This window comes from Botrytis deweyae, assembly GCF_014898535.1.
Source record: "Botrytis deweyae strain B1 chromosome Unknown BDEW_022, whole genome shotgun sequence".
NCBI classification, from domain to species: domain Eukaryota; kingdom Fungi; phylum Ascomycota; class Leotiomycetes; order Helotiales; family Sclerotiniaceae; genus Botrytis; species Botrytis deweyae.
Genome location: NW_024066229.1, coordinates 542,100 through 565,080, shown reverse-complemented (window position 1 = coordinate 565,080; position 22,981 = coordinate 542,100). Strand labels below are relative to the sequence as shown.

The window sequence follows — 22,981 nt, the reverse complement described above, 5'->3', positions numbered from 1 at the left end:
GATGGAATAGTAAATTGTGAGCCAGTAGATAAATACGAGTTATTTTCTAACCATCCTAGACAAGGTGTCAAGAGAGAAAGCAACTTGTATATTCTTACGTGCATCTCTATAATTCTAATTCTAATGAACAGTCTATGTTCTATGGACAAAACATTGAGCCCAACATAGTCTATGCCTTGTTTTCACTCTCGAAGTCCTCAATACCAGCAGCGTAGACTTCTTTTACAGTCGTTTTACCAGCAACGACATCCTTTACGGTTGATAAAATAGAAGTCCAATCCTCAAAGATTGTGAATGGAACCTTTTCTCTTACACAATAGGTAATGAGATCATGACCCTTTTTGGCGAATAACAGATCAGTCTCCTTAGCAGCCGAGAGATCTGAGACTCCATCTCCAGCGTAAAACATGGTTGGTCTTTGATCATCTGGGAGTGCGGCGTATGGTCTAATCTCTCTAGATTTATCATGTCCGAAATGACTATTTGGAATTAGCTTTGCCTTTAGTAAGTTTTTTTCCTAGGGCCAAGACTATACCTTTCATCATGGTAGACAATATTCCAACCTCCCTCCTCATCAAGACTCTTGAATCCTTCTCTAACTTCAACCTGGTTACTGACAATCTGAATTTCGGCAGCTTCTTTCTTTCCCAAGAGATGTTCCAATAATGCTCTAATAATTGGTTCCATTCCACCACTCAAAATAACAACTGGCATATTGTTCTCTCTTGCCCATTCGAAAAACTCCTTGAATCCAGGATCTAATTTGATGTTTTCGATAAGAGTTGATATGCACTTGCTATATGGAGTCTTGATGCTATCCATCATTGATTGGAAAGAATCGCGGAAGGTCTTTGTACCATCGAGGACATCTTTGTTTCCTTGCTTGCGTAGTTCTTGACCGAATCCAAGGTTATCTGTCATGAAATCGTTGGAATCGCGGGTTGTGATTGTGCCATCGAAATCGGTGAAGAAGATATATTTAGGGGAGGTTTGCATGGCGGGGAGAGTAGTTGATCCCATTTTGGATATGTTGAGAGGGTAATGGGGTCTGGGTGATGTTATTAGCGATTGATGCTGGCTCTCGTCGATGTGTCTTGGGAATGTGAATCAATGGCAGCAGAGTTGGTAGTTGGCAGTTGGTTGTAGTTGGTGGTAGTTGGTAGTTGGCAAACAGGATGAAAGGTAGGAAGTTGAGATGAGATAGACATCGCCATTGTTTGAGTTTTGTTGGGACTGCGAACTTACATTGATAAGAAGAAGGGATTCCAAAAGTCTATAAACAAGCAAAAGAATGAAATATAAAGAGGAATCTTTTATATACAAATAATCCGGCGTATTGAATGTATTGATGAATGTATGTGAATGTATTGAAGTTGGTTGTATTAATGATGATGATAAAGTTATCGTAGTGGGGTTAAATAAATTTATTTACCAGTACCTACTCGTCGTACCTATGGATGTAATAATACCCCGAGTTTGCCCCTCTATCACTCATTTATTCACTCGACATCATCATAAAAGCGGTGAAGAAATACAGTCAAGACTCGTTCAGACATTATTTACATTATTCACAGGGCGAGCAGGGTTATTCAAGCCCACAACACCATCCATCAATTGGGTCAGAGCTCCACTGGGGAATCTTGACCGAATATTCTCTTTTCTCTCTTGATGTAAGGTAAAAAGGTCAAGGAAAGAGAGTAACAAAGTCCTCAGCTCGACTCAATTTCCTCACCAAAAAGAGGAAAGACAATTGTCAATTGCAATGCAACCATTGACAAGACTCGTTCCTCGGTTTGCAATCGACTCAGGTTCAGTCTCCATATCGAGAACTCTAAGGATCTCTCCTCGACCTTCGGTCAAATCGTCAATCTGTCTACAATGTAGAATCTATTCTCCTAGTCTGCGGCGACATTTCGCAGATGATCAGAGACCTATAATAGAACCACCTCCTCATCTTCGACCCAAGGTTACACCTCCGCCTGAAGAACCCAAACCCCAAGTCGAAGAAAAGCCTACTCCTACTCCCGAGTCCAGCGAACAAGATGCCTCTCCCTCTCCCAAACCCGAAAAAGATGGAGAGCTCCCTTCCACACTCGAAAGTCGACGTCTGGCAGTCACAAAGAAACTATCCCACCTCATGGATCATATGCAAGGCAACATATTCATAGCATCTCAACGAATCAACGACCTCACAGGCTACTCCGGCATTGAAGCCCTCAAGAACAAAATCACCGATCTCGAAACCCAAGTTGCCAATTCCAAAGAGCAAGTCCGAAGCACTCGATTACACTACAAAACCACCGTCGCAGATCGTGCTTCTTCTCAACGTGAGGTTACAACTTTGCTAGCGAGGAAAGATACATGGACACCTGCTGATCTCGAGCGTTTTACACATCTATACCGTATGGATCATACCAACGAACAGGCAGTTCAGGAAGCAGCTACTCGACTCGCAGATGCGGAACGCGAAGCTGAGAAAGCAGCAGGGGAATTGAGCAGTAGTATATTATCCCGATATCACGAGGAACAGATTTGGAGTGACAAGATACGAAGAATGAGTACATGGGGAACATGGGGATTAATGGGAGTCAATGTCTTATTATTCTTGGTATTCCAATTTGGATTTGAACCGTGGAGAAGGAGAAGATTGGTTGCAGGATTCGAAGACAAAGTTAGAGAGGCACTAGAGAAGGAAAAGAGCTTTGCCATGTCGACAGCTATTCGAGGTGCTGAAGTTGGTGGGGGAGAGGGTTCAGAAGTAAGCTTGGATGAGATCGTCGCATCTGGTGTCCAGGAATTGGAAGAAGAGATCGGAGAAAAGGCCCTGGATGAACCGGCGGTAGAAGCAGTAGCTGCTGTAATGGACGGTGAAGTATCACATCACGAATCAAATAACGAGCCAGCTCCAGAAATTGGCGAAGCAGCAGCAGCAATGGATACTGCAGAATTGAGCATACCTTATTCTAAGCCCGCATTCGATTACCGAAACGTAGAATCTTGGAAAGAAAAAATGGAAGCCGGGAAAGCTGCGGCAATAGATTTATGGAGTACACAACAAATTTCGATACCAAAAAGAGATATAACGATCATAGCATTAGAAAGTGCCGCTGGGGGAGCAGTACTTGTAGGAGCCATCTTCACTCTTATTATACGTCGTTCATAGATTCGAATCAGACGATCGAGAAGGAATTTGAGGGAATTGTACAAATCATCGCATCTTATCAGATTTTTTGTACATTATCATATGCATTTGTGCTAGCGATATAAAGGATATGTAGCATATTGGCGAAAGAGCCAGATACTCAATTTTGATACCTCTTACGAAGAAGACTGTTGTTTGAAACCTGTCATGTTTCTTTTCTTGTTGCATGATTGTTACGTACGATTATTCATTCACAGATGAAAGTCATCGCATCGGAGAAACGAGACTGTGAGTGAAAACTGACGACAAAAACAAGTGGCTGAATATGTATAATTTCTCGTATATATACCTAATACCTCTTCCATACACTAGGTAACTAGCATTCCTTTCGCCGCTATTTCCAATTCTCTTTCGCCTCCCAAAATTCCACTCTCAAATCAATAAGCACCTTTCCTCTTACTCCACGCCGGACTATGCACCAAACTAGGCGCCTTCAAACTCGTCAGGACGGGAGTTCCAGCCGTCAATGTGAAATTGGATAATGCCGCGCCTGCGGCTTGTTGAGCCCAGAGTTCGATGGCGAGGGTATTTTGACCGTTGTAGTTGAGGATTCCTGCGGAGAGGGGTGAGTTAGTAACTTTCGTGCACATATATATATACAAGAAGGATGAGTGAAGATGGGGAAGAAAAGATGAAAAATGAAAATGACATACCCTGTGGTACTGGGAAGCTGGTCTGCGGTCCAACGTTGTTAACGTATTTGCCAAACTGCCATCCGTTAACCCAAAGTTGGACTCTGTAATCACTGGTTCCATTCGACGTGGTCGAGTTTCCGAAATTGAATGCGAGGGGTACATCATAACCCTTTGGCAAATCCAATTTAAAGGTACTTGTCCAGAATCCCACGCCTGCACTCTTGATTCCTTGCAAAGGTGATCCAGCACTCCACGATGAAGAAGGAGGAGAAGGCTGCGTGTATCCTTGACGTTCGGCATAGAGACCACCCTCGTTCAATGGACCGCGCACTTGATCGATGTATTGTTCTCCGCCGAGATTTCCGGTGAGTTTCCAGGTTATGGAGTCTTTAGCGTGGCCGGATAGAACGTAGTTGAGGATTCCTCGTGGAGATTTCATTTCCTCGGTTCCTACGGTCCAGTTTTCATCGAGACCGTTGTTGTCGATTACGACTGTGAAGATGTACTTGGAGCCAGCTTTTAGATTGGGTAAGGTGTAAGTAGAGTTTTTGGCTTCGGCATAGTCGGCGCCGACCCAGGAACCGATGTAGGTTGAGTTGAGCCAGACGGATGAGCCGAAGGCGGAACCTCCTTGGGTGGAGATGTAAAGGGTGGATTCATTGCCGGTTGCGACAAAATGGCCGCGGAAGATTAACACTCCGGTGCTGTAACCGTAATCTGGACCATTGAGAACGGTAGGGGTTAGGAGAGGAGTGAGGTAGGGGTTAGCTGTTGAGTTTTTGTTGGCGACCGTCCAGGCTGAGTCGTCGTAAGAGGATTTGATTTCAGGGAGATTGTCGAGGTATTTCCAAGAGAGAGTTGAGAGGGATGGAAGAGAGATTTTTGGGGCTGTGTAGGTGAGTGTTGATGACAGTTCACCAGTTGTAGAATCCGTCTTGTAAGAGACCTTTTGGGAGTTGAAGTAAAGGTTCTTAGTTCCTTTAGGGGCACCAATTACTTTGAATGGGACGGTAGCGTTGAGATCACCGTAGATATGAAGATCTGAACCCTGGGTTGAAACGGATCGAACGAGGTAACCTGCTTCTACGATGACAGAAGCTGTGTTTTTGATGCTTGAGGCGCTGATTTTGTGTTAGCGGCTATGTGAGACCGAAACTAGATTAAAACACTTACAATGCACCCCATTTGTCGGTTCTGGCAAAGTCTGGCACCCAATAATTGTACGCAGTGTTTCGGTCCAAAATGTAGACAAATACGCTACCAACCTTGACCACTCTACGTGTAGTAGAAGTTTGCCAATTAAGAATCGTCGAACCATTAGTACTCTTGCTTGTAACACCTGAGCCCTCAATAACTTGTGCTGAGCTCTTTGAAACTACAGCCAATTCATGAGATTCTCCTGGTCCACCATAAACGACCAAAACAGTCTTATCATTAAACTTCTTCCAAGTGAAGATTTCTGCTGTAGAGTAGAGGAGTGATGTTCCTCCGATGTCATAGTCTGTTACGTGCCATTTTGAATCTCTACCATTTAGAGTAAGACTTGAGTTCAATTGAGGGATAGTAAGAGCGCCTTGACTTGTGGTAACAGTCAACTTATAGTTTGTAGAAGCCAAAGTTTGATAATCCGAATGGCGAACGATATAGAAGTTTGTGACGGTTCCATTGCCAAGAAGGGGAGTTGTGGTGATGGCATTACTGCTGGTGTATGTGCCATTGGCAGCTGCACCAACAGATGTAGTGAGATATGCAGGGCTGACTTTCAAAAAGTTGGCTTCTAACTTCAACTCGCTGTACTTCTCACGAGTGATTTCACGGTTTTCAGAAATGGCAGCGCCATAGTCGTAAGATGTGTAGCCACCTAATAATGTGAGTAATAGCTAACGATAGAACAGAATTTCATTGCTTACCGGCATGACCAAGATTTCCCCAGTTTGTGCCACCATCTGAGAGACAATCAGTATTTATTTCATGTGCCATAATATCAAAGACTCACAGATCATATATAAACTCAAAAGAGCAACGCCCGAAGCAAAATCATTCTTGTTGAAGACTCTCTCGAATTGTTCATTCAAGAGTTGAGCACATGCTTCAAATCCCTATAAAAGTTTAGTGACAGCAAACAATCTACAAGAAAAGAGACTCACAAGACCACCCCAAGGATCAAAAGCACCACCTTGGAATTCGTTGATGGAATAGAATGTACTTGGACTTTGCGCCTCATGACTCGCCGCAAAATAAGTCGGTAAATTTCCAACAGGCCAGGTAGTTGGATGTGCGCAATCGAATCCTAATGGATAGGAATCATGACCGTAGATATCAACATCTCCAATGGTAGTTCCATTAACCACGTCACCTGGTGCAAAATGTCCACCCGCATCTGTTTAATGTTAGCTCTGTCAATACCAGCACTAAAAACCTCTCTCTTCCTCGTTGATGTCGCATGATTTGAGAGAAAAGAACGATAACCTACAAGCGTCATTACTGATAAATGGCACCGTAACACCCGCGTCCCTAGCCTGTTTCTTCACGTATGCAAAGTAAACTGGATCTGGCCATCCACCTGGAACATATCCTGAGTATCCTGAGTATTCATTCTCTGGTTGATACAGAATAATTGGTCCTCCTTTTGTGATTTCGTATTTGGCGATTAGACTGGCGATGTTTGCCATGTAGTTGTCGGTTGCTTCCAGATAATCTGGAGCTTGAGATCGCAGAACACCACTCACACGTTGAAGCCATCCTGGGAATCCACCCCCAGAAACTTCAGCGTTGATGTACTGTATTGGCATATATTAGCACGAGATTGGAGTTGGAAGACAGAGAAGTATGAACTCACAGGACCTGGACGAGCAATAAGATAGATACCCGCTTCCTTTGCGGCATCAAAGAAAGGCTCGAAAGCAAACACTCCATCTGCAGTGTAGTGTCCTGGGTTTCCTTCTAGTAATGCCCAATCAACATAAAAGGAAATTGTATTGAATCCAAGTGATTTCACTTTCTGAAATACATCAAGCCATAGATCAGGGACCGGCAGTCGATAGGGATGGAATTCTCCCGAGAAAACAAATATACGTTCTCCGTATACTTTGAGTGAGTGTTCATCATATGTGACCTATTGAATTAGCTTTGATAATACGCATTGGTAGCTCAATTGACCAATATTTGATCCAATTCTTGAGGAAGGGATGCCAATATGTGTCAAAACTTACAACATCCTGCAGTCCAGCATCTCTCTCCACAACCATTGTCTCACCACCAATATTAATTGACAATGCTGCAGCTTGAGCCGCGCAGGCAATTGCCGTAAAAGCATGTAGAACCCTCATGATTGCAATATCCCAATTGCAATTGCAGTCTGAATCACACACATGTAATGGAAGATAAAGTATCTTAACAAGAACAATGCGAATATACACCGGAAGTAACCTTTATATACAATACCTATGGATACGAAGAAGTTAATCCACTTTCGCCATCTTCCCCCTCACCGACCTGCATAGCATTCTCCGAATAGAAAACTCCAATGCCCCGTCCGAGTGAGTACACATCACTCACTGCAGTCCGAAGATTAATTTTTTCTCCTTAAACCCATGATATATGCCAAGTACCAGGAATCTCCAGGCACAGGCACATATAAAGGTTCAACTCCGAACCACAGCATGCGGGGTAAACAATGTACACGATCGTCACTCGACCCATACAACCAACCAGATTCTTCATTACAACGGAGCACTTCATTTGGCTAAAAGCAATAACATTTTCCCGACCGAGCTGCCCCGGAAAGTTTTGATGAAATAATACAAAGTACGAATGACGCCAGGCCAAAAATCCAGGAAAACGTTGATCTTGGTGGAGAAACAGGTCAATGTCTTGCGCACCAACCGGATTATTCGGACGGAAGCATTTAGACACGCTTGCGGTATAGCTTCATGTCCTTGCATCAGATTCTGAAGGGAAAGAGAAAATAAGTTTCTCCGGACCGAAGTGCTGCTTGATTTTGATCACGAATCAGATGCCGATCGATGTCGTATTCACCTTCTCTTCTGCCAAACGAAAGTTCTGCATAAAAGTAAGTGATGTGATGGGTGTTATTCAAATGGCCAAAGGCGAGTCAATCATTGAAGCCACAAGTATCTGTAGACTTCATCGGTCTTCTGAGTGGGTTGAAATAACTTCCCATAGGCACTTAACTTGAGACCGACTGAGGAATATTGTTCCCCAGCGTGTTCCTCTGAATATTTGATTTTATCCATATTTATGCATAGCTCGTTGAAATTTTGTGTAATGTACAATCGTTCTCGATGTCCCCAAACCACGAAGCTGTAAATCCTGTATAGACCACCTAGACACTCGTTTGATGCCTCCGTGTATTCCAGTGGCTATAGCTCTCTTTTCCCGTTCGATATACTATCGTCCATTCTCTAACTCTTTGGTGGGTGACTGTTCCTCTAAATCTCATCTTTCCCCTCCGACTGATCTTACCTTACGTCAACACTCTCATGCAGTCGCCTTCTTTGGTTTCTTCGTTCCATATTTCGACCGTGATGTTGCTCTATTTCCTACACCTCCCTATGATTGCGAATACATTAGCATAGATTCAAGACGCCATGACATCTTTTCCCATTCTTCCCATTCCATTCGACTCCCCAAATACACAGCACACCAATTCAATCCCCTTCTAGAATTCCCACAGAAAAACAAATCTACTCACCAAATCTCCCGCTCCTCTAACCAAATGATATCTCACACCCGGACAATCTTGACTCCTTCCTCCTCTGACCAATACCACACTATGCTGTTGCACGTTATGTCCTTCGCCCGGAATATAACACGTAACCACTCTTCCCGTACTCAATCTAACTCTGGCCGTTTTACGTTCTGCCGAGTTAGGTTTCTTTGGTTTGGTGATTCCGACTTTCAATGCTACACCCTTGAGTGCTGGAGCCCGGACTGTCGACAAGGCAGGAGAAACAGATTTACGCATGGCTTGCGCAGTGCGGCAACCGCGACGGACTTGATTGTATGTTGCGGCGTGGGAGGGGGTTGAGGAGAATGTCCGCGATGAGGAGATTGTGATTGATTTGAGCTGATTCGTGATGGATTGGGTAGTAGGACGAGGGGTAGAGATTGAGGTTGTCGACCGTATGGACGGCATTAAAAACCGTTGTAGTATTGAGGCGGCCATTGCGAGGACTGAGTGCGAGAATCGTTGAATGATCGCGTTCGTTGACGACGAGAAGGTGAGGGGAGAGAAAGCTTTCGATATTGCCAAGACCAGATTGTGATGGATGTGGCTTTTGATATCACGTGATGTGGCTGAAACCACATTTCACCACAGAGGGGTGCAGGTGATTCTGGTGCTTGTACAATCATGGACTTAAGACATTATACAAAAAGAGTATATAATTCCTCTCACTATGCAGACATTGCCTCATTGTAAAAATCTATCTCAAAATTTGTCTACCACCCCATGAGAAACCAAGAGATGTTACTTCCCAAGCCAGATCCTATCCCAGGCCATCCTAACATATACAGCGTTTCGATTGGATTTTTACCCCATGCAAACGCCCGTACCCCCTTTCCTATCATGCCAAATAGTACCTAGTAGATATATCATCGATCCCCAAACCACCAATGCTACTCCCTAGAAAATGCATTCGATCATGAATGCTATAGTGAATTTAGACTATAACTCTAGTCTTGTTGGTTTTCATATCCTTCCGGCTTCTCCATCTTGTTGATATCGAAGAATCGTGATGTACCTATTGGATCATTAGGACAATGTCATATTTTAGAAAGAAGAGGAAGACTTACATGAGTATCCTTTCCAGTCAAAGTTATCCTTTGGATTGCAGTGACACTTCAAATCGAGTCTTGTTTGCTCTCCTGTTGGACAATGGGTGAAAGGAACATGGTAATAAGCAATATCGTTGAAGAAATGAATTTCTTCTTTCTTCAAGAGAAGACCTGCAGCGATGGAGTGGACTGGTGCATCACCCCAACGTTCATAGAAAAATCCTCCATCTTGGTCGAGTTGCTCGAAGTAGTCCGTGTAAGCCTTTGATCGAAGCCAATTGAGGTTACCAATTTCAAAGTTAGACCACTGCGACACTGTATTAGTAAAAGATTCACGGAAATCATCATTGTATGACCAGGACGTACCATGTGGCAGTGGTTGTAAGTTTCACCACCATCATCACTAAGGAAACCCATTGAGTTGCCTTCGGCAATGTGCTCTGGATGGGCCTTGATAAACTTCTTGACACTGTCCCACAAAGTTGGAATAGTCTCGACATATTCGTAAAGACTCAAAACGAAACTGTACTTCTTCTTGTTGTCGGCCATGAATTTGAATGCATCATAATCGATATCGCAGAAAAGTTCAATGGATGGCTCGACTCTCCAGTACCATTCGTAGTTCAACATCAATTCTTGTTGGAAGAAGAAACCAGACTCGAAGCGACACATGTGGCGATAACTAACAGAATCACCGTAGATGATTTTTCTTTGTGCCATATCTTCACGGACCTTGCGAGCCCTGTCGGTATCGATATGGTCAGGGAATGACCAATGTTTCTCTGGGATCTCTCCATAATGAGTCTTTCCGGAAACAAGGGATGCGGTAACCTTCTTGAAAGTGGCATCAAAGGGCTTGTCGTTCAAGAAAACCCAGTCGTAATTGAATTTCTTGTTGAATCTATCCTCGACTTGACGAATGGATCGTGCAATTTCCCAAATATCCGAGTTTCTGGCCAAAGTGACGAATGTCGCATTCATACGCTCTCCTGGGATGGTCGCAGGTGGCAGATCATGAGTATTTGGAGAAGTCTTAGCATCGGATGTCGTCGAATCTTGAGCCGAGTGTCCTGGTGAGGTGCCTGCCTTGGTAGGAATACCAGTTTTATCAGTGAAGACTTGCTGCGCCGTCTGTAATCTTTGGTCTGATGAAGATGATATAAAATAGACGATGGCGAGACCCTGTGAAGAGAAATCATTAATAGGTGGATCCAAAGGACTTTGTGGCATCCCAAGAATGTCCCCCGAGGATACTTACAAAGAATGCAAAGAGAATATATCTCAAATATCTGGCTGTTCCAGTAGCCATGATGAAATAAGTTTATGGTGTCGAAATGTTTGAAACTCTCGTTGATGCGGCTTTCATCAATCCAACCGTTATTTCACTAACCAATTGGACACGAATGGAATCTTCAGCAGGTGTAGACTCCTTTTAGCCGCAAACGAATCGAAAGTCGTGAAAGCAAGTGGACGTCTTTTCTGTTTTTTTTCAATTGCACCTTCAACGTTATGAAGAGATAATTAAATTCCAAAGACAAAGAAGATGGAGAAGAACAAGGGGAAGAAGAAGAAAAGGAACGAATGATAGAAATTGTGTGATATACCAAACACACAATGTAGAAGAAGTTGAAGAAGGGGGAAGGGAGAAGGGAGAAAGAGAGATGGATGGGAGAAGAGGATAGATGGAGAGGTACGTGTAAATATGAATAAAGGAGGTCAATCTTTCTCGTGTACAGTAAAGTAAAGTAAAGTAAGTAATAGGTAGTAAGTAATACTAGGTAGGTAAGTGTACCTGGTGTGGTGTACCTAGTACTTGCGTATTCAAAAGCCCCCCCAAGCCAAAAGCATGTAAATTATTACAGTCGAGTAAGATTTATTCGTTCTAGCCCCAATTGATCCTGGTTCGATGCTTTTTCTGGAAAGATTACGCAAGGGAGGATTTCCCTTTTGCTTCAAGTTCGAGAGGACCGATAATACGTGACTACTAGGTACCTCGTAAACCCAAGGTCCCGCCAGCTCGGAATTGCCTTGTGAGTTGCTGTTATTATTGAGGATCTTTAGCTTCCCCCAGATAAAGTTTGATAATACGAGACAATCAAGCCCTTGAAAGAGTGGCACAGTTAAATGGTAACGTGCATCTACAGTAGAGCAGGAGGTCGACCAGTACCTTTTGTGAATACAGTATAAAAAGACTTCAAGATCCAATGGAGAAAACATGATGTTGGTGTAAGTACTAGGTAATCACCTGATCTACACATACTTGATACTATTTGACGATTTTGACAAACAATGATAGATGCTGTCAAGAACCTACTAGGTATATAAGGAGAGGCTTCTAATACCTCACATATATGAGCAGAAAAGGTCTAATAAATACTCCAAGATTTTTATAAGTTAGTATTTTATTGACTATATATAATTTCAGTATACGAAGTAGATTGGGCATTACTCTGTTTGGAAACCATGTCCAGATGTATGCCCAGATATGGCCCAAACATCACGATCCGCTGTCAAGTAACCTTTTACTTCGTAGATGTCAGTTGAAAGTTTCCTGTAATTAATCTATCTAGTATCTAGTCTGCCTCCACGGCAGTGGCTCCCAGAGGGCCAGCGGAGCGTCATTCTTTGTCTACATGATATAATTATCTGACAGTATCAGTAACTATACTACTATCATGAGGGCAATCATGAGGGCAAGCCCCCAAACCCCCATAGCTCGCTGCGCTCGAATTCACTTCATCTAGACCCACGGCCACGACCACGACCGCAAGGCTAGAACCAAGGCATCAATTTTCTTACTTCTCTCTGCTCTTCTCTCTTCTCTCTTCTGTCTTCTCTCTTCTCTACCCCACCCCACTTGACTTGGACCTCTCGAGGACCTTTCACTCATATCAGCTACCACCCGTGCCACCACCCTCTCTCCACCCACCACCCACCACCCACGCTTAATTTTTGAAGCTTTATTCCCTTCTAGTAACATCTCCCATCCTCCACCTTTCCATCTCGTCACCCTCAATCATCCCACCAACGCAACAAAAACCCTCCAAAAATCAAAAAAGACCGCTCTCTTTCTTTCTTGTGTTCGTTGTATCACTCAACTTCTTACCATTCACTTACCGCTCACCATCAATTTTGTTTCTCCAAATCATTGGAGCTTGTATTATCTATCTACTATTTTGATCTAACCTTTTCTTCGAGACTCAAAGAAAAGAATTGATCTTTGGAATTACAACTTCACGCGTCAAATTCTTTCTTGATCTTCGTATCTTATTAATGGAAACCACGGCTTTGCGATTTCTTTAATCATGTCTTTCTTTGGATTTGATCCCAGTCAAGCTCCTCATGAGAGGGGCCATAATACTGCTGCTCCTGGTTTTGGTCAACATGCGGATCCATTTGCAAGTCTTTCTGGCACAGGAAACGATAATGAAGCGTACGTTTCGTTTGGACATTCTTCCATTTGACTTTGATCGAGATCGAAAGGCTAATATTTCTACCCTGCAGATTCGATTTCGAGGATACATATGATGGTTTAGGAGATCAGCTTCAAGAAACCGGCGATGACTTCAATGATGATACCTTTGGTGGTGGTGCAGGCGATTCTATTGCAAGCAAGCCAGTTGGAAACAACTTTGACTTTTTTGGACAAACGGCAAAGGTCTCCGATGCTATCAATGAGGAACAAATGCGATACACCCGCCAACAACCAGTAGTATCTAGGACAACTCCAGCCGCATCTTCATACTCTCAACAACATACGTCAAGACCCGCTAGAACTGGCTATGAGAGATATCAAGAGTCGGAATATGTTCCTGATATGCAGGTGGATGCAAATCTTTGGGGCGTTGCACCAAAGCAAGCTCCAAAAGCCGCCACTCCTCCAGCTGCCGGTACTTCTGCACCGAGCCGAAAGATGATGAGTTTGGAAGAGGTTGAAGCAGCCATGAGAGCTCAAGCTAAGAAGCCATCGCAACCTCAAGTCCCTGTTCAGCAACAACCAATGCCACCATCTCAACCACAATATCAGCAACCCCCGCCACAGCAATATCAAAATTTCCACCAACAAGCGCCATTACAAGCTCCACAACAGCAACAGCAGCAATTCCCGATTCAAGCCAGTGCACCACCTCAATCGGAGCAACGCCAGCTTCCTGTCGAGCAACAAATTCACATTTTGCAACGTCCCCAAGTTCCAACCAGCCAGGCAAATGTCCCATCTATCCCAATCCAACCGGCACATATGCAAAACATGAACCGATTTCCCAACCAACCCCACGGTGGGCAACGTGGTCACCATCATCCACATGCTTCTGGAAATCGACACGTTATCACTCACCCACAACAGTTGGTAAACTTATCCGAAGAAGAGCGGGCCGCATTTTTGTTGGAAGATGCCAAGAGAGCAAAGCGAAACCACAAGATATTTTTGTTGTCGAAGGACAATGGCTTGATGACGCCCCAAGACAAAAACTTTATTACTCGTATTCAATTGCAGCAATTGGTCACCGCTACTGGGAATCCAAATGAGCACGGCATAGATTCTTCTCTTTCCGAGGACTTCTATTATCAAGTCCATAGCCAGATTCGAGGTGGACCGCGCCAAAACCCACATCAACCTTTGAGCAACTTTGCACAAACATATCTTTTCCAAACTGGCAATCGTCATAATAACATGCGAAGACAAGCTCGTGGTGGCGACAACCATGTACAACGTATGGAACAGCAAGTGCAACGAGCTGTGGAGGCTGCAAAGAACAAACCAAAGAACAAGCAATTGGTCATTGAAGGAAGTTTAGGAAAGATCTCATTCAGCAACGCAAAGACACCTAAGCCGCTGTTAAACATCAAACGAACCGATAGCAATGAACCAAGACCTGGAAATTCACCCAACCCTCGCAAGGCCAACCTCGTCAGTGGTAGCAATAGAAAGTCTATATTGACTGATATCGAGAATGTTTACAACACATTAATGGAGCTGGAGGACCATGAACGCTCAAAACCCAGACCATTGGGTCATGAAGAGATCAACCCACAAATTGCTGGTTTGAATCAAGACTGGAATGAACGACAAGAATTTCTCAACAGGCAATTATGGCGTAATTTGAGGATTCATGAACCAATTGGTGCAACTACCGTTCATCCTTTCATTGCCTTCCTTTCATTCAACAAGGGCAAAAAGGCAATTCCTCGAGTTTTCAGACATATCTCTGATGAGCAACGCGCTACCATCTTGACCATGATTATTCTTCATCTTGATAAACTTGATGTCGTTCGATTGGCTGTGCCTAGCCCTGACGGAATTCAACTCAGTGCTGAGACTCGTGAAAACATTGATCTCTTCCAAGTCACAGTCATGTCAAGCCTTTTTGGATTCCTCCACGATGCTGATTTCCAAATTACTACCGGTGTTTTGGGACTTATCCTTAATCTTAATATTGATTTGATTGCACGTACTAGAATTGGTCTAAGTCTGTTGACCATGATTCTCAGTCGGGCTGAGATCACCAAGCAAGCTGGAGATGTTGATGAGCGTGGATGGAATGACTGGTGAGTAATGTCCTACCCTGCATTAATACAGCCCTAACATATTTCTTAGGTTATCCACTCACAATGCATTTTTCGATGCTCTTGAGCCTACCCTTCCAGAGATTTTCCCTGGTACCGTCAACACCGGCGAAGATGTATATGTTTGGCAATTCCTTGCCGCCATTGGTATCGGTGCCAATCCTGAACAGCAACAACGTCTAGTTATGGCTGTCAAGGATCGTGTTATGGAAACTGTTGGTCTTGCAAAGACGTTACCTCCAGCTATGTCTATTCAACGACTCGCAAATGTTAACCTCTTCATGCGTTCTATCGGACTGGATGTTGAGTTACTCGCATGAATGATGGATTGAGGTTTATTTCTTTTAACATTTACGCATATTGAATTTCTTCTCTACTACGATATTTGATGGTTGAACCACATGAAAGGAGCTTGTTGGTATTGATTATAGTGGTATGCTACATTTTGCTTCCGCGTTTTTGTTGCGTGGCGATCACGAAAGTATAGCATTGAGCGATCTCTCTCTAGAGAACTGATATTTATGAATGGGAGCGTCTCACTGGATGGTGGATTACAAAAAATGAGTACTATTATTATGATTTGGGAAGAAGGCGGCTATGGTTGGTGGCCAGCATTATTCTGTCTAGGGGCAGGATGGGATACTTCAATATCTGGATTTTTTTTACGAGATGAAGGACTACAAGCGGATTGAGGATACCATGATAGTAAATGCAAACAAAATTTAACGAGATGATCATTCATGGCATTGGCCTGCGAACAACCTTGAACTGACAATTGTAACATTTGCCATTTTTCAGGGAGCTAGGTCGTCAGCCCAAGGGCAAAAGGCTTGGTTTTTTTTCTTTTGGGTGATATTCTGCTTCATCCGATCTCTCCAATTCAAAGATAGTTATTGCCTATTACTGTATTTTCATTATTTATACAAGATTGTAGTTTCGTCTGATATGTACATGTACAAGCTTCCATCGCCCCACCATACTTCATTCGACATCTTCGATGTCATTGATATATATAAAAATGCCTGTCGCAATTTAAAAGAATCTTTCCGTTCATCTACAGGTAACAATCGAGACATCTCCAAAAAAAAAGTTGAACCCGGACTCAAAACATGGAAATCTAAATGTCGATGTTCAGACTTCCTTTCCATCACGCTTCCTCCACTCCCTTAGTGTCCGAATCCTCCTTGGCATTCCCTCTCTTATCCATGGTTTTCTCCTGACCCTTTAAGGTTTGCCAGCGCATGAAATAGCAGCAGAAGGGGAAGAGGAGAGTGTTGATTGCGACCCAGGCGAATAGGATGCCGAAGTTGAGACCGATGCGGGAGTGGAGATCGAAGAGGAGTTGACGACTGGCTTCGACGACTGGGGTTGGGGGGGGGGATTGTTAGTTATGGGTTAGGTGTGCTTGGATTGATCGTGATGTTTGATATGCATAAGGGGCTTGAATTGCTAGGAGAGAAGAGGGTTGTGTGAAGAGGTTTAATGTTCTGAAGGCTTTCAATACTACCATGAAAGCAATCGTGGAAATGGATTCGGTGATTAAATAAATTCAATGTGTTGGACAACATAATCGAACACTCTAATTGTCCCTCCCTCCCACTGACCAAAGACCAAAACAAAGAATTCAACTTACTATTATGCAACGGCCAAGCATACCCCCAATAGAAGAATCTCGGCGCCAAATCAATCGAGTAAAAGCTCGTCGAAACATTTGTGATGACCCAGAACACCAACCAAAGCGCAGTCCACGGCTGTCCGATAATCATAGTCACATTCTCACAGGCAATACCCAACGCGCCCATCCCTACCCAGTTGAGCATCCAGAAAACCACAAACGTGCCTTTTCCGTAGGCCGTGGCGCTTTCGACTGACGTTATAGATTTGTGGCCGGTTGAGAAGGGGATCTGGAAGGCGAGGGAAAGCAGGGAGTAGAAGAGGGAGAGGAAGAAGTAGGCCGCAACGGTGGCGAACCAGCGCCAGATAACCATTTGGTAGAAGTGGAGGGGTCGATGGCCTTGGGGGGTTATGTATTTTGTGTGGACAGGGAGGTAGAAGGAGAAGGAAAAGAAAGAGATGATGATTAGATAAATGAGACCGATGCTGACCGCTGGCGTAGCGACAGGCGGAGTAAAAGGTCGCAAATTGAAAGTCGAGAACCCGATAGCGGGCGAGATTGCCTGGGGACTATTTCGTATATTGGACAAGATGGCCGGATTGGCAGCCGCTTGATCCGCTACTTGTGCAGCCCATTGCTGGCCAAACATGGCGGTCACAGAGGACTGGAATTGGAGTAGCTGGGGGGTCACATAGTTGGCGTAGGTCGTCTCGTCTCGTGCTTGTACGTAGACTATTTGTGCAATTCCCTTGGGATCAAAAGTCGAGTTGCCGTTTTGGACGGCATCTTGCAGGAGGGCTGTTGCGTTTGCATTGATTATTACTGCCTGGGTGTTGTTAGTATGAAATAATCGTAAGCACTTCGAAAAGTCTATATTGTTCGGAAAGAGTCCAATGTGTCTAATCTTCAGTCTGGACTACAGCCTGATGGAGAAATTTCTCGCTTTGAATATTTGCGAATGCTTAGATCATGTGAAATGCTCAATACCACTCTGACATCGTAGATGACCTCGACATTCTCAAGCTTCTCACATTGTTGACCTGTAATCCAGACACCGAAGACACCGCGCCAAAACACAACAGAAAGGAATCACACAACTCACAGCCCAAGCTCCAAACTCCCAAACCCTCCTTCTAACCTCCATTGGATCATATCCAAAATCACTAGCCGGTAAACTTCCCCACCCCAGCGCACCTTTAGGAGCAACCAGTGCCTCGGCAGCCTTCACAATCTCGGGTCCAACTATTGGAGTTGTGTCTGTGTAAGGTGCAACTTGTGCATCGAAATCTACTACCCAGACTACAAGCGACGAGAGGTTTTTCTCGACGTGGAAGAGGACACTCCAGTAAATAGAAAGAATGGACAGGATTGCTATGGAAAGGATGACGGCTGAATGGTGTTAGTGAGAGGGAGCAAGATACCAGACCACATGTTGTCAAAAAGCACAGCGATACCGAACTTGAATCTATAGCAGAGCAGAGTAGATGCAATCATGCACCACTATTTTCGCAAAGACTTTCAGATAACCAAGATCATCTACCCATCCTGAATTCTCATGCGATTGAACTACAATCTAGCAATCGAAAACCCGCATACCCAATTTCTACGCATCCAACAAACACACTCAAGGGCCGAGAACTAGAAGAAACATACTCGTAATAATCCATTTCTTGATAACATGTTTCCTCGTCGCGTTCAAATCACGATGCCAAAATCCCACCGGACGAGTATCTTGCTCCTCTTCATCATTCCCCATTTTGGGCTTTGGTGTTTGGGAATCTTGGTTATCTGTTCCAAAATGAGTGTCGGATGCGGGATATCGATGTTGAACAGATGTGGAGGTTCTTGATAATGATACAGGTGAAATATTCAAAGAAGTTTACTATTGTCGCTAGAAATTAAGAATACAAAAATCTCACATTGCCTCCTGGAGATTGGAAATGACTAGAATCATATCAAAACTTTGCAATCTACGATAGAAGGAAATCCAATGATCGATCATGCTTGGCAGGCATTGTTAGGAGAACTTTCCCAATACGACACTTATCTAAGGAGCCAATAAACAATCTACAAAATGACAATTGGTGTAGAATCTCGATATCGATGCAATCGGATTCTCATCAGAAAGATACAATTATCAATGATGTCACTACTATATAGTTGATGTGATGTGATGGACGTGCGAGTGATCCTTGACCTTTGTTTGCTCCATGAATATCGTATGTCATCGAAGGAGAGCGGTTAATAAGTGGTTCGGCATGGAAGAATTGTCATCAATCGAATGAATCGCTTTGTCATTGACATTGACATCAAAATCATTGGATTTGGATATATATATGGGAATCCCGCATGACTTCAACGTCGCATCCGGTATTACTCCAGAGGACGTTGAGATCTTGTTTCTAGAAAAAAAAGGGCTGAACCATTAAGAGGCTAGAGATTGTCTGTTATTCAAACTTGAATTTTGGAGTTCAGAAGAAAAGATCCTTCCAGACTCCGAAGACATCTTGGATGGTGGAGGGTCACCAGTTGGAGTGTGTGTACTAGTGTAGGTATCGCACTGGTGTTCGGCTATTCCTCCTAGTCGCGAGGGGGTAACCTTATCAAGCTTTTCTATCCGATCCGCAATCAAGCTCTTGATCGTGATTCCGTTGCCAAGAACATGCATTATGGTAGACACAAATTTGGTAGGGCGATTCGTCATCTCAAAGGGTTGAAAATGAAGATGGGACGAGATGTTACACTCGTTGACGGTTGTTATACCATACTTTTGTGACCATCCGATGTGAACCTCAGGTCCCTCGGTCCCTTGATGGTTCATGCAATGTTAAACGGTTAATCTTTGATTTTTGGCTATCGTCCACTACCTAACAAACATCGATCTGATATGAGACATGGAAATCATCAATATCTCCACTAGATCCTAGCTTATGAAATATAATTATCCAGATTGACACAAAGATTACGAGTAGATTGTAATCAATTTAACTTTATTTTCCCGCTTGTTAGTGACGATGCAGGGTAAAGACGGGATGATTGACCAACATGATGTACATGTTGAAGATATGGATGTGCCATCAATACTTCAGATAGATTACGGGTACTGCCCTACCCATATTACAACCCAAAGTAGACGCGAACGAGTTTCATTACCAGTTGCATCTGAACTCTGCGACATCGTCATGTCAGATAAAAGGCAAGGCATAGTGTGAAAGCTTGCAAAAATATTGAGAAAGGTCACGTGTGATTACCCCAGACAGGGTTTGGAGACATCGCTTGGAATCAGATCTGACATCTGCGACAAGCCTCGTCCCATATCTACGCCATCATATCAATTTATTCAATCACGAATGTTTCTTGAAGCTTGATATCTTGATGCGATGAGACGGTTAGAGGACTATCATGCTTTCGATGTCCCAGCTTTTGATGGCGGTTGACTTGACGCGAATGTCCTGTCATCATTCATCTCATCTTCTTCAGATATGTCAGATTTGGACCCTGAATGGTTGTCAAAACGGCCGTTGAATGGCCCGGTATCATCACCTGAGACTGTTGGTGAAAAAATCCGAGTGTCAAGGGAGCTATTTACCATGCAAGAACCAACTTCATCTCATGTACCATGGCCAATCCGGATAGCCACCGACACATCTTCTAGACTTCAGACTTACGTTCGATATACTAAAACGTATTAGTCCAGTGCTCAAAGATTCTTTCATAGCACATGCTTCGACAAGCAGGATTCATCAGATGAAAATTCAATCCTTGACCATGTTCTTCTCCCTGTGTGGTCTACGAATTATTTTAGAAATCCACAAGTGTGGAAACTCCGGGTAATAGGGAGGAAGCATGCGACCTCGTCCACGTTGTCTAGATCTTATTGAGGGACTGAAGCGTTAATGATTCAAGATATAAGATCTACCAAGTCGCCAAGTGAATGCCTTTTTTCCCTCATCACCTTTGCAGCCTCTCTTTCAGCTCTATCTACATTCTCTTCTTGTTCAGTTCTGAGAACTTTAACTCTTATACATTCTTTAAATCTTAACTTTTACAATAACTTTACATTCAACTTAGGCCGGTCCTTCTTTTTACACTTACTTTAGTCTATTGCCATCCTTCTACAAGTTGAAAATTTTCATCGCTATAAACTTTCATTACCAATATCATCATCATGAAGTACGAAACCGCAACCATTTTGATCGCCGTTCTCGGCTTGGTATCTGCTGCTCCCATCGCAGAACCAAAGAATACATTCAATCTTCCATCCATACCAAAGCGAATGCTAAGAGGACGTGAGGTTCCTCAAGAACATTCCCACAATCGATTCCTCGATGGTGTTCGTGTCAATTTAAACATCAACAATCCAAACAAAATCCAAGATCCAGTCTTTGGTCTTTTGGGTAATGCTGCAGCCATGAAAGGAGCTGGAACAATTACCAATCCCGATTGTCTTCACCAAGCTACCGCTGATCAAGCTTTCACCAATGCAAAAGCGGCTAATAATGTCACCGGTATGGCTGATGCATTAATGTATGCAGCACTTGAAAGAAATACAGCATCAGTTGGTGTTGCATCTGTCATTTGCAACGAAACTGCCGTCAATCCCGAGATTCAAGCCGTTCAACAACATCAAGATCCAGCCTCACCAAACGCTGCCACTACCAATAAAGCTATTGTTCTTTCACTCGCTAAACAACTTGCTTCTATTGGGGCAGATCCTCAAGAAGCTCTTCTTTCGGGTACATTCGCACCAGGAACTATCGGCGATCCAACTGCTGCTGGCAATACTTGTGACGACGAAGCCGATTCACCTGGTTGTATCTTTACAAAAAGTCTTATCGTTAACGATGCCACTGCCGATGAAATCACCGCAGCTGTCGCAGGAGTTTCGGCAAATTCAACTTCTACCGCTACTATCAGTTCTGTCTCCTCGAGTAACTCAACTTCAAACTCTACAGGTAGCGAATGTGCTGCCGCAGTAACAAGTACAATTACCGCCGTCGCCGCCATCGCGACGGGCTCATCAATGGCGTCTCTCGCTTCCGTTGCTTCAGTAGCAGCAACCTCAGTTGCGTCAGTAGCCTCTTCTGCATCTACTGGAACCAGTGCCACAGGAACAAATGTTCAAACCTTCACCGGAACACTAGGTGGAGCACCTCCCCCAGTTGTTTCCTCTGCAGGTGATCGTCCTTTCTCGGTTAACGGAGATTCATTTGTGGGTGAAGGAGCAGCACTTCAAAGGAGTTGTAGCGTACAACATAATGCCTGTGCGAGTGCTGCTAATAGTGGAAGCATCGCGGGTGGAGTGGCACAATGTGAAACGCAAGAGACGGCTTGTAATGCTGCATCCGGAGTGGCGAAGAAAATAAGACGACAGGCTATGATGTTTTAGATGGAATATGGAGCTAGCTTGAGTTATTAATACTGGTGGATGGGGTGGTGTGATGGTGGATATGTCCATGATATGATGTAAGAGGAATATTGTGATTGTGAAATCACGGAGATTGTAGGAAAGAATGAAGATGAATGAACATACACGAGATGATATGATATGATATGATATGGGAAGAGCGAAAGGAAGGTTGACAAGTTGTGCGGCGTTCAATCTGTAATGATATAGGTATAAGAATATACAATTTATACCAAACAAACACTTTTGAGATTCCGTTGACAAATTATCTAACACCTCCCGAGTTTGATGTCATTACATGGAGGAGATATACTTTTCGTTGGAGAAAAAACAGGCCGCAATTCACCACTGATAAAGCCTTTTAACAACCTAATTGTTCCATTTCAATTTAGAGAATTGAATGTTTAGATAATTTCATGAAACAATAGTTGTTCAAGGATTTATTCCATGTTATCAACTTTTGTGATTTTATTATAGAATTTATTAGGGCGATTAATTTTGGCCTCTTTTTCTCCAAAGTAGAGATATATTCAGGAGATCGAATTGTCCACAGGGATGTTGAAGATTAGATTTGACCGAATCATTTGTAAATAGAAATTTATGATATCATTATACATATACTAATTTTGAAAAGAGTGAAATATACACAGAATAGCAGAATCTTCAAATCATTATACAACAGCGCACCACCTAAACGTACCGCTGTGTATCAAAAAATATATGGTATCACCGCATCTCAACCTATTCATCCAACTCCT

At 43.4% G+C, this 22,981-nt stretch overlaps 9 protein-coding genes across 9 annotated transcripts; 4 read left to right on the top strand and 5 right to left on the bottom strand.

Moving 5' to 3' along the window:
* Positions 1 to 50: 50 nt before the first annotated feature.
* EAE98_008531 (uncharacterized protein) lies at positions 51 to 1,410 on the bottom strand. The gene is made up of 3 exons (XM_038956154.1): positions 1,246 to 1,410; positions 536 to 1,048; positions 51 to 479 (listed from the first exon to the last, which is right to left on the bottom strand). The coding sequence occupies exons 2-3, from the start codon at positions 1,018 to 1,020 to the stop codon at positions 170 to 172; spliced, it is 795 nt and encodes a 264-aa protein (XP_038807613.1). The 5' UTR covers positions 1,021 to 1,048; positions 1,246 to 1,410; the 3' UTR covers positions 51 to 169.
* Positions 1,411 to 1,762: 352 nt separating this feature from the next.
* On the top strand, positions 1,763 to 3,163 carry EAE98_008530 (uncharacterized protein; the record flags this gene model as incomplete). Its single annotated transcript, XM_038956153.1, has 1 exon — positions 1,763 to 3,163. The coding sequence occupies one exon, from the start codon at positions 1,763 to 1,765 to the stop codon at positions 3,161 to 3,163; it is 1,401 nt and encodes a 466-aa protein (XP_038807612.1).
* Positions 3,164 to 3,579: 416 nt separating this feature from the next.
* On the bottom strand, positions 3,580 to 7,166 carry EAE98_008529 (uncharacterized protein; the record flags this gene model as incomplete). Its single annotated transcript, XM_038956152.1, has 9 exons — positions 3,580 to 3,755; positions 3,856 to 4,958; positions 5,011 to 5,698; positions 5,748 to 5,783; positions 5,834 to 5,936; positions 5,985 to 6,217; positions 6,311 to 6,617; positions 6,677 to 6,952; positions 7,050 to 7,166. 9 exons carry the CDS (start codon positions 7,164 to 7,166, stop codon positions 3,580 to 3,582), a joined length of 3,039 nt encoding a protein of 1,012 aa, XP_038807611.1.
* A 1,171-nt stretch (positions 7,167 to 8,337) lies between these two features.
* EAE98_008528 (uncharacterized protein) lies at positions 8,338 to 9,025 on the bottom strand (the record flags this gene model as incomplete). Its single annotated transcript, XM_038956151.1, has 2 exons — positions 8,338 to 8,409; positions 8,552 to 9,025. The coding sequence occupies 2 exons, from the start codon at positions 9,023 to 9,025 to the stop codon at positions 8,338 to 8,340; spliced, it is 546 nt and encodes a 181-aa protein (XP_038807610.1).
* Positions 9,026 to 9,534: 509 nt separating this feature from the next.
* EAE98_008527 (uncharacterized protein) lies at positions 9,535 to 10,945 on the bottom strand (the record flags this gene model as incomplete). Its single annotated transcript, XM_038956150.1, has 4 exons — positions 9,535 to 9,602; positions 9,655 to 9,943; positions 10,003 to 10,818; positions 10,895 to 10,945. 4 exons carry the CDS (start codon positions 10,943 to 10,945, stop codon positions 9,535 to 9,537), a joined length of 1,224 nt encoding a protein of 407 aa, XP_038807609.1.
* Positions 10,946 to 12,941: 1,996 nt separating this feature from the next.
* On the top strand, positions 12,942 to 15,521 carry EAE98_008526 (uncharacterized protein; the record flags this gene model as incomplete). Its single annotated transcript, XM_038956149.1, has 3 exons — positions 12,942 to 13,069; positions 13,141 to 15,183; positions 15,233 to 15,521. 3 exons carry the CDS (start codon positions 12,942 to 12,944, stop codon positions 15,519 to 15,521), a joined length of 2,460 nt encoding a protein of 819 aa, XP_038807608.1.
* A 559-nt stretch (positions 15,522 to 16,080) lies between these two features.
* Positions 16,081 to 18,903, bottom strand: EAE98_008525 (uncharacterized protein). Its single transcript, XM_038956148.1, has 4 exons — positions 18,470 to 18,903; positions 17,919 to 18,205; positions 16,835 to 17,642; positions 16,081 to 16,563 (listed from the first exon to the last, which is right to left on the bottom strand). Exons 1-4 carry the CDS (start codon positions 18,570 to 18,572, stop codon positions 16,349 to 16,351), a joined length of 1,413 nt encoding a protein of 470 aa, XP_038807607.1. The 5' UTR covers positions 18,573 to 18,903; the 3' UTR covers positions 16,081 to 16,348.
* A 1,395-nt stretch (positions 18,904 to 20,298) lies between these two features.
* Positions 20,299 to 20,508, top strand: EAE98_008524 (uncharacterized protein; the record flags this gene model as incomplete). Its single annotated transcript, XM_038956147.1, has 1 exon — positions 20,299 to 20,508. One exon carries the CDS (start codon positions 20,299 to 20,301, stop codon positions 20,506 to 20,508), a length of 210 nt encoding a protein of 69 aa, XP_038807606.1.
* Positions 20,509 to 20,984: 476 nt separating this feature from the next.
* EAE98_008523 (uncharacterized protein) lies at positions 20,985 to 22,205 on the top strand (the record flags this gene model as incomplete). Its single annotated transcript, XM_038956146.1, has 1 exon — positions 20,985 to 22,205. The coding sequence occupies one exon, from the start codon at positions 20,985 to 20,987 to the stop codon at positions 22,203 to 22,205; it is 1,221 nt and encodes a 406-aa protein (XP_038807605.1).
* Between the last annotated feature and the right edge of the window lie 776 nt (positions 22,206 to 22,981).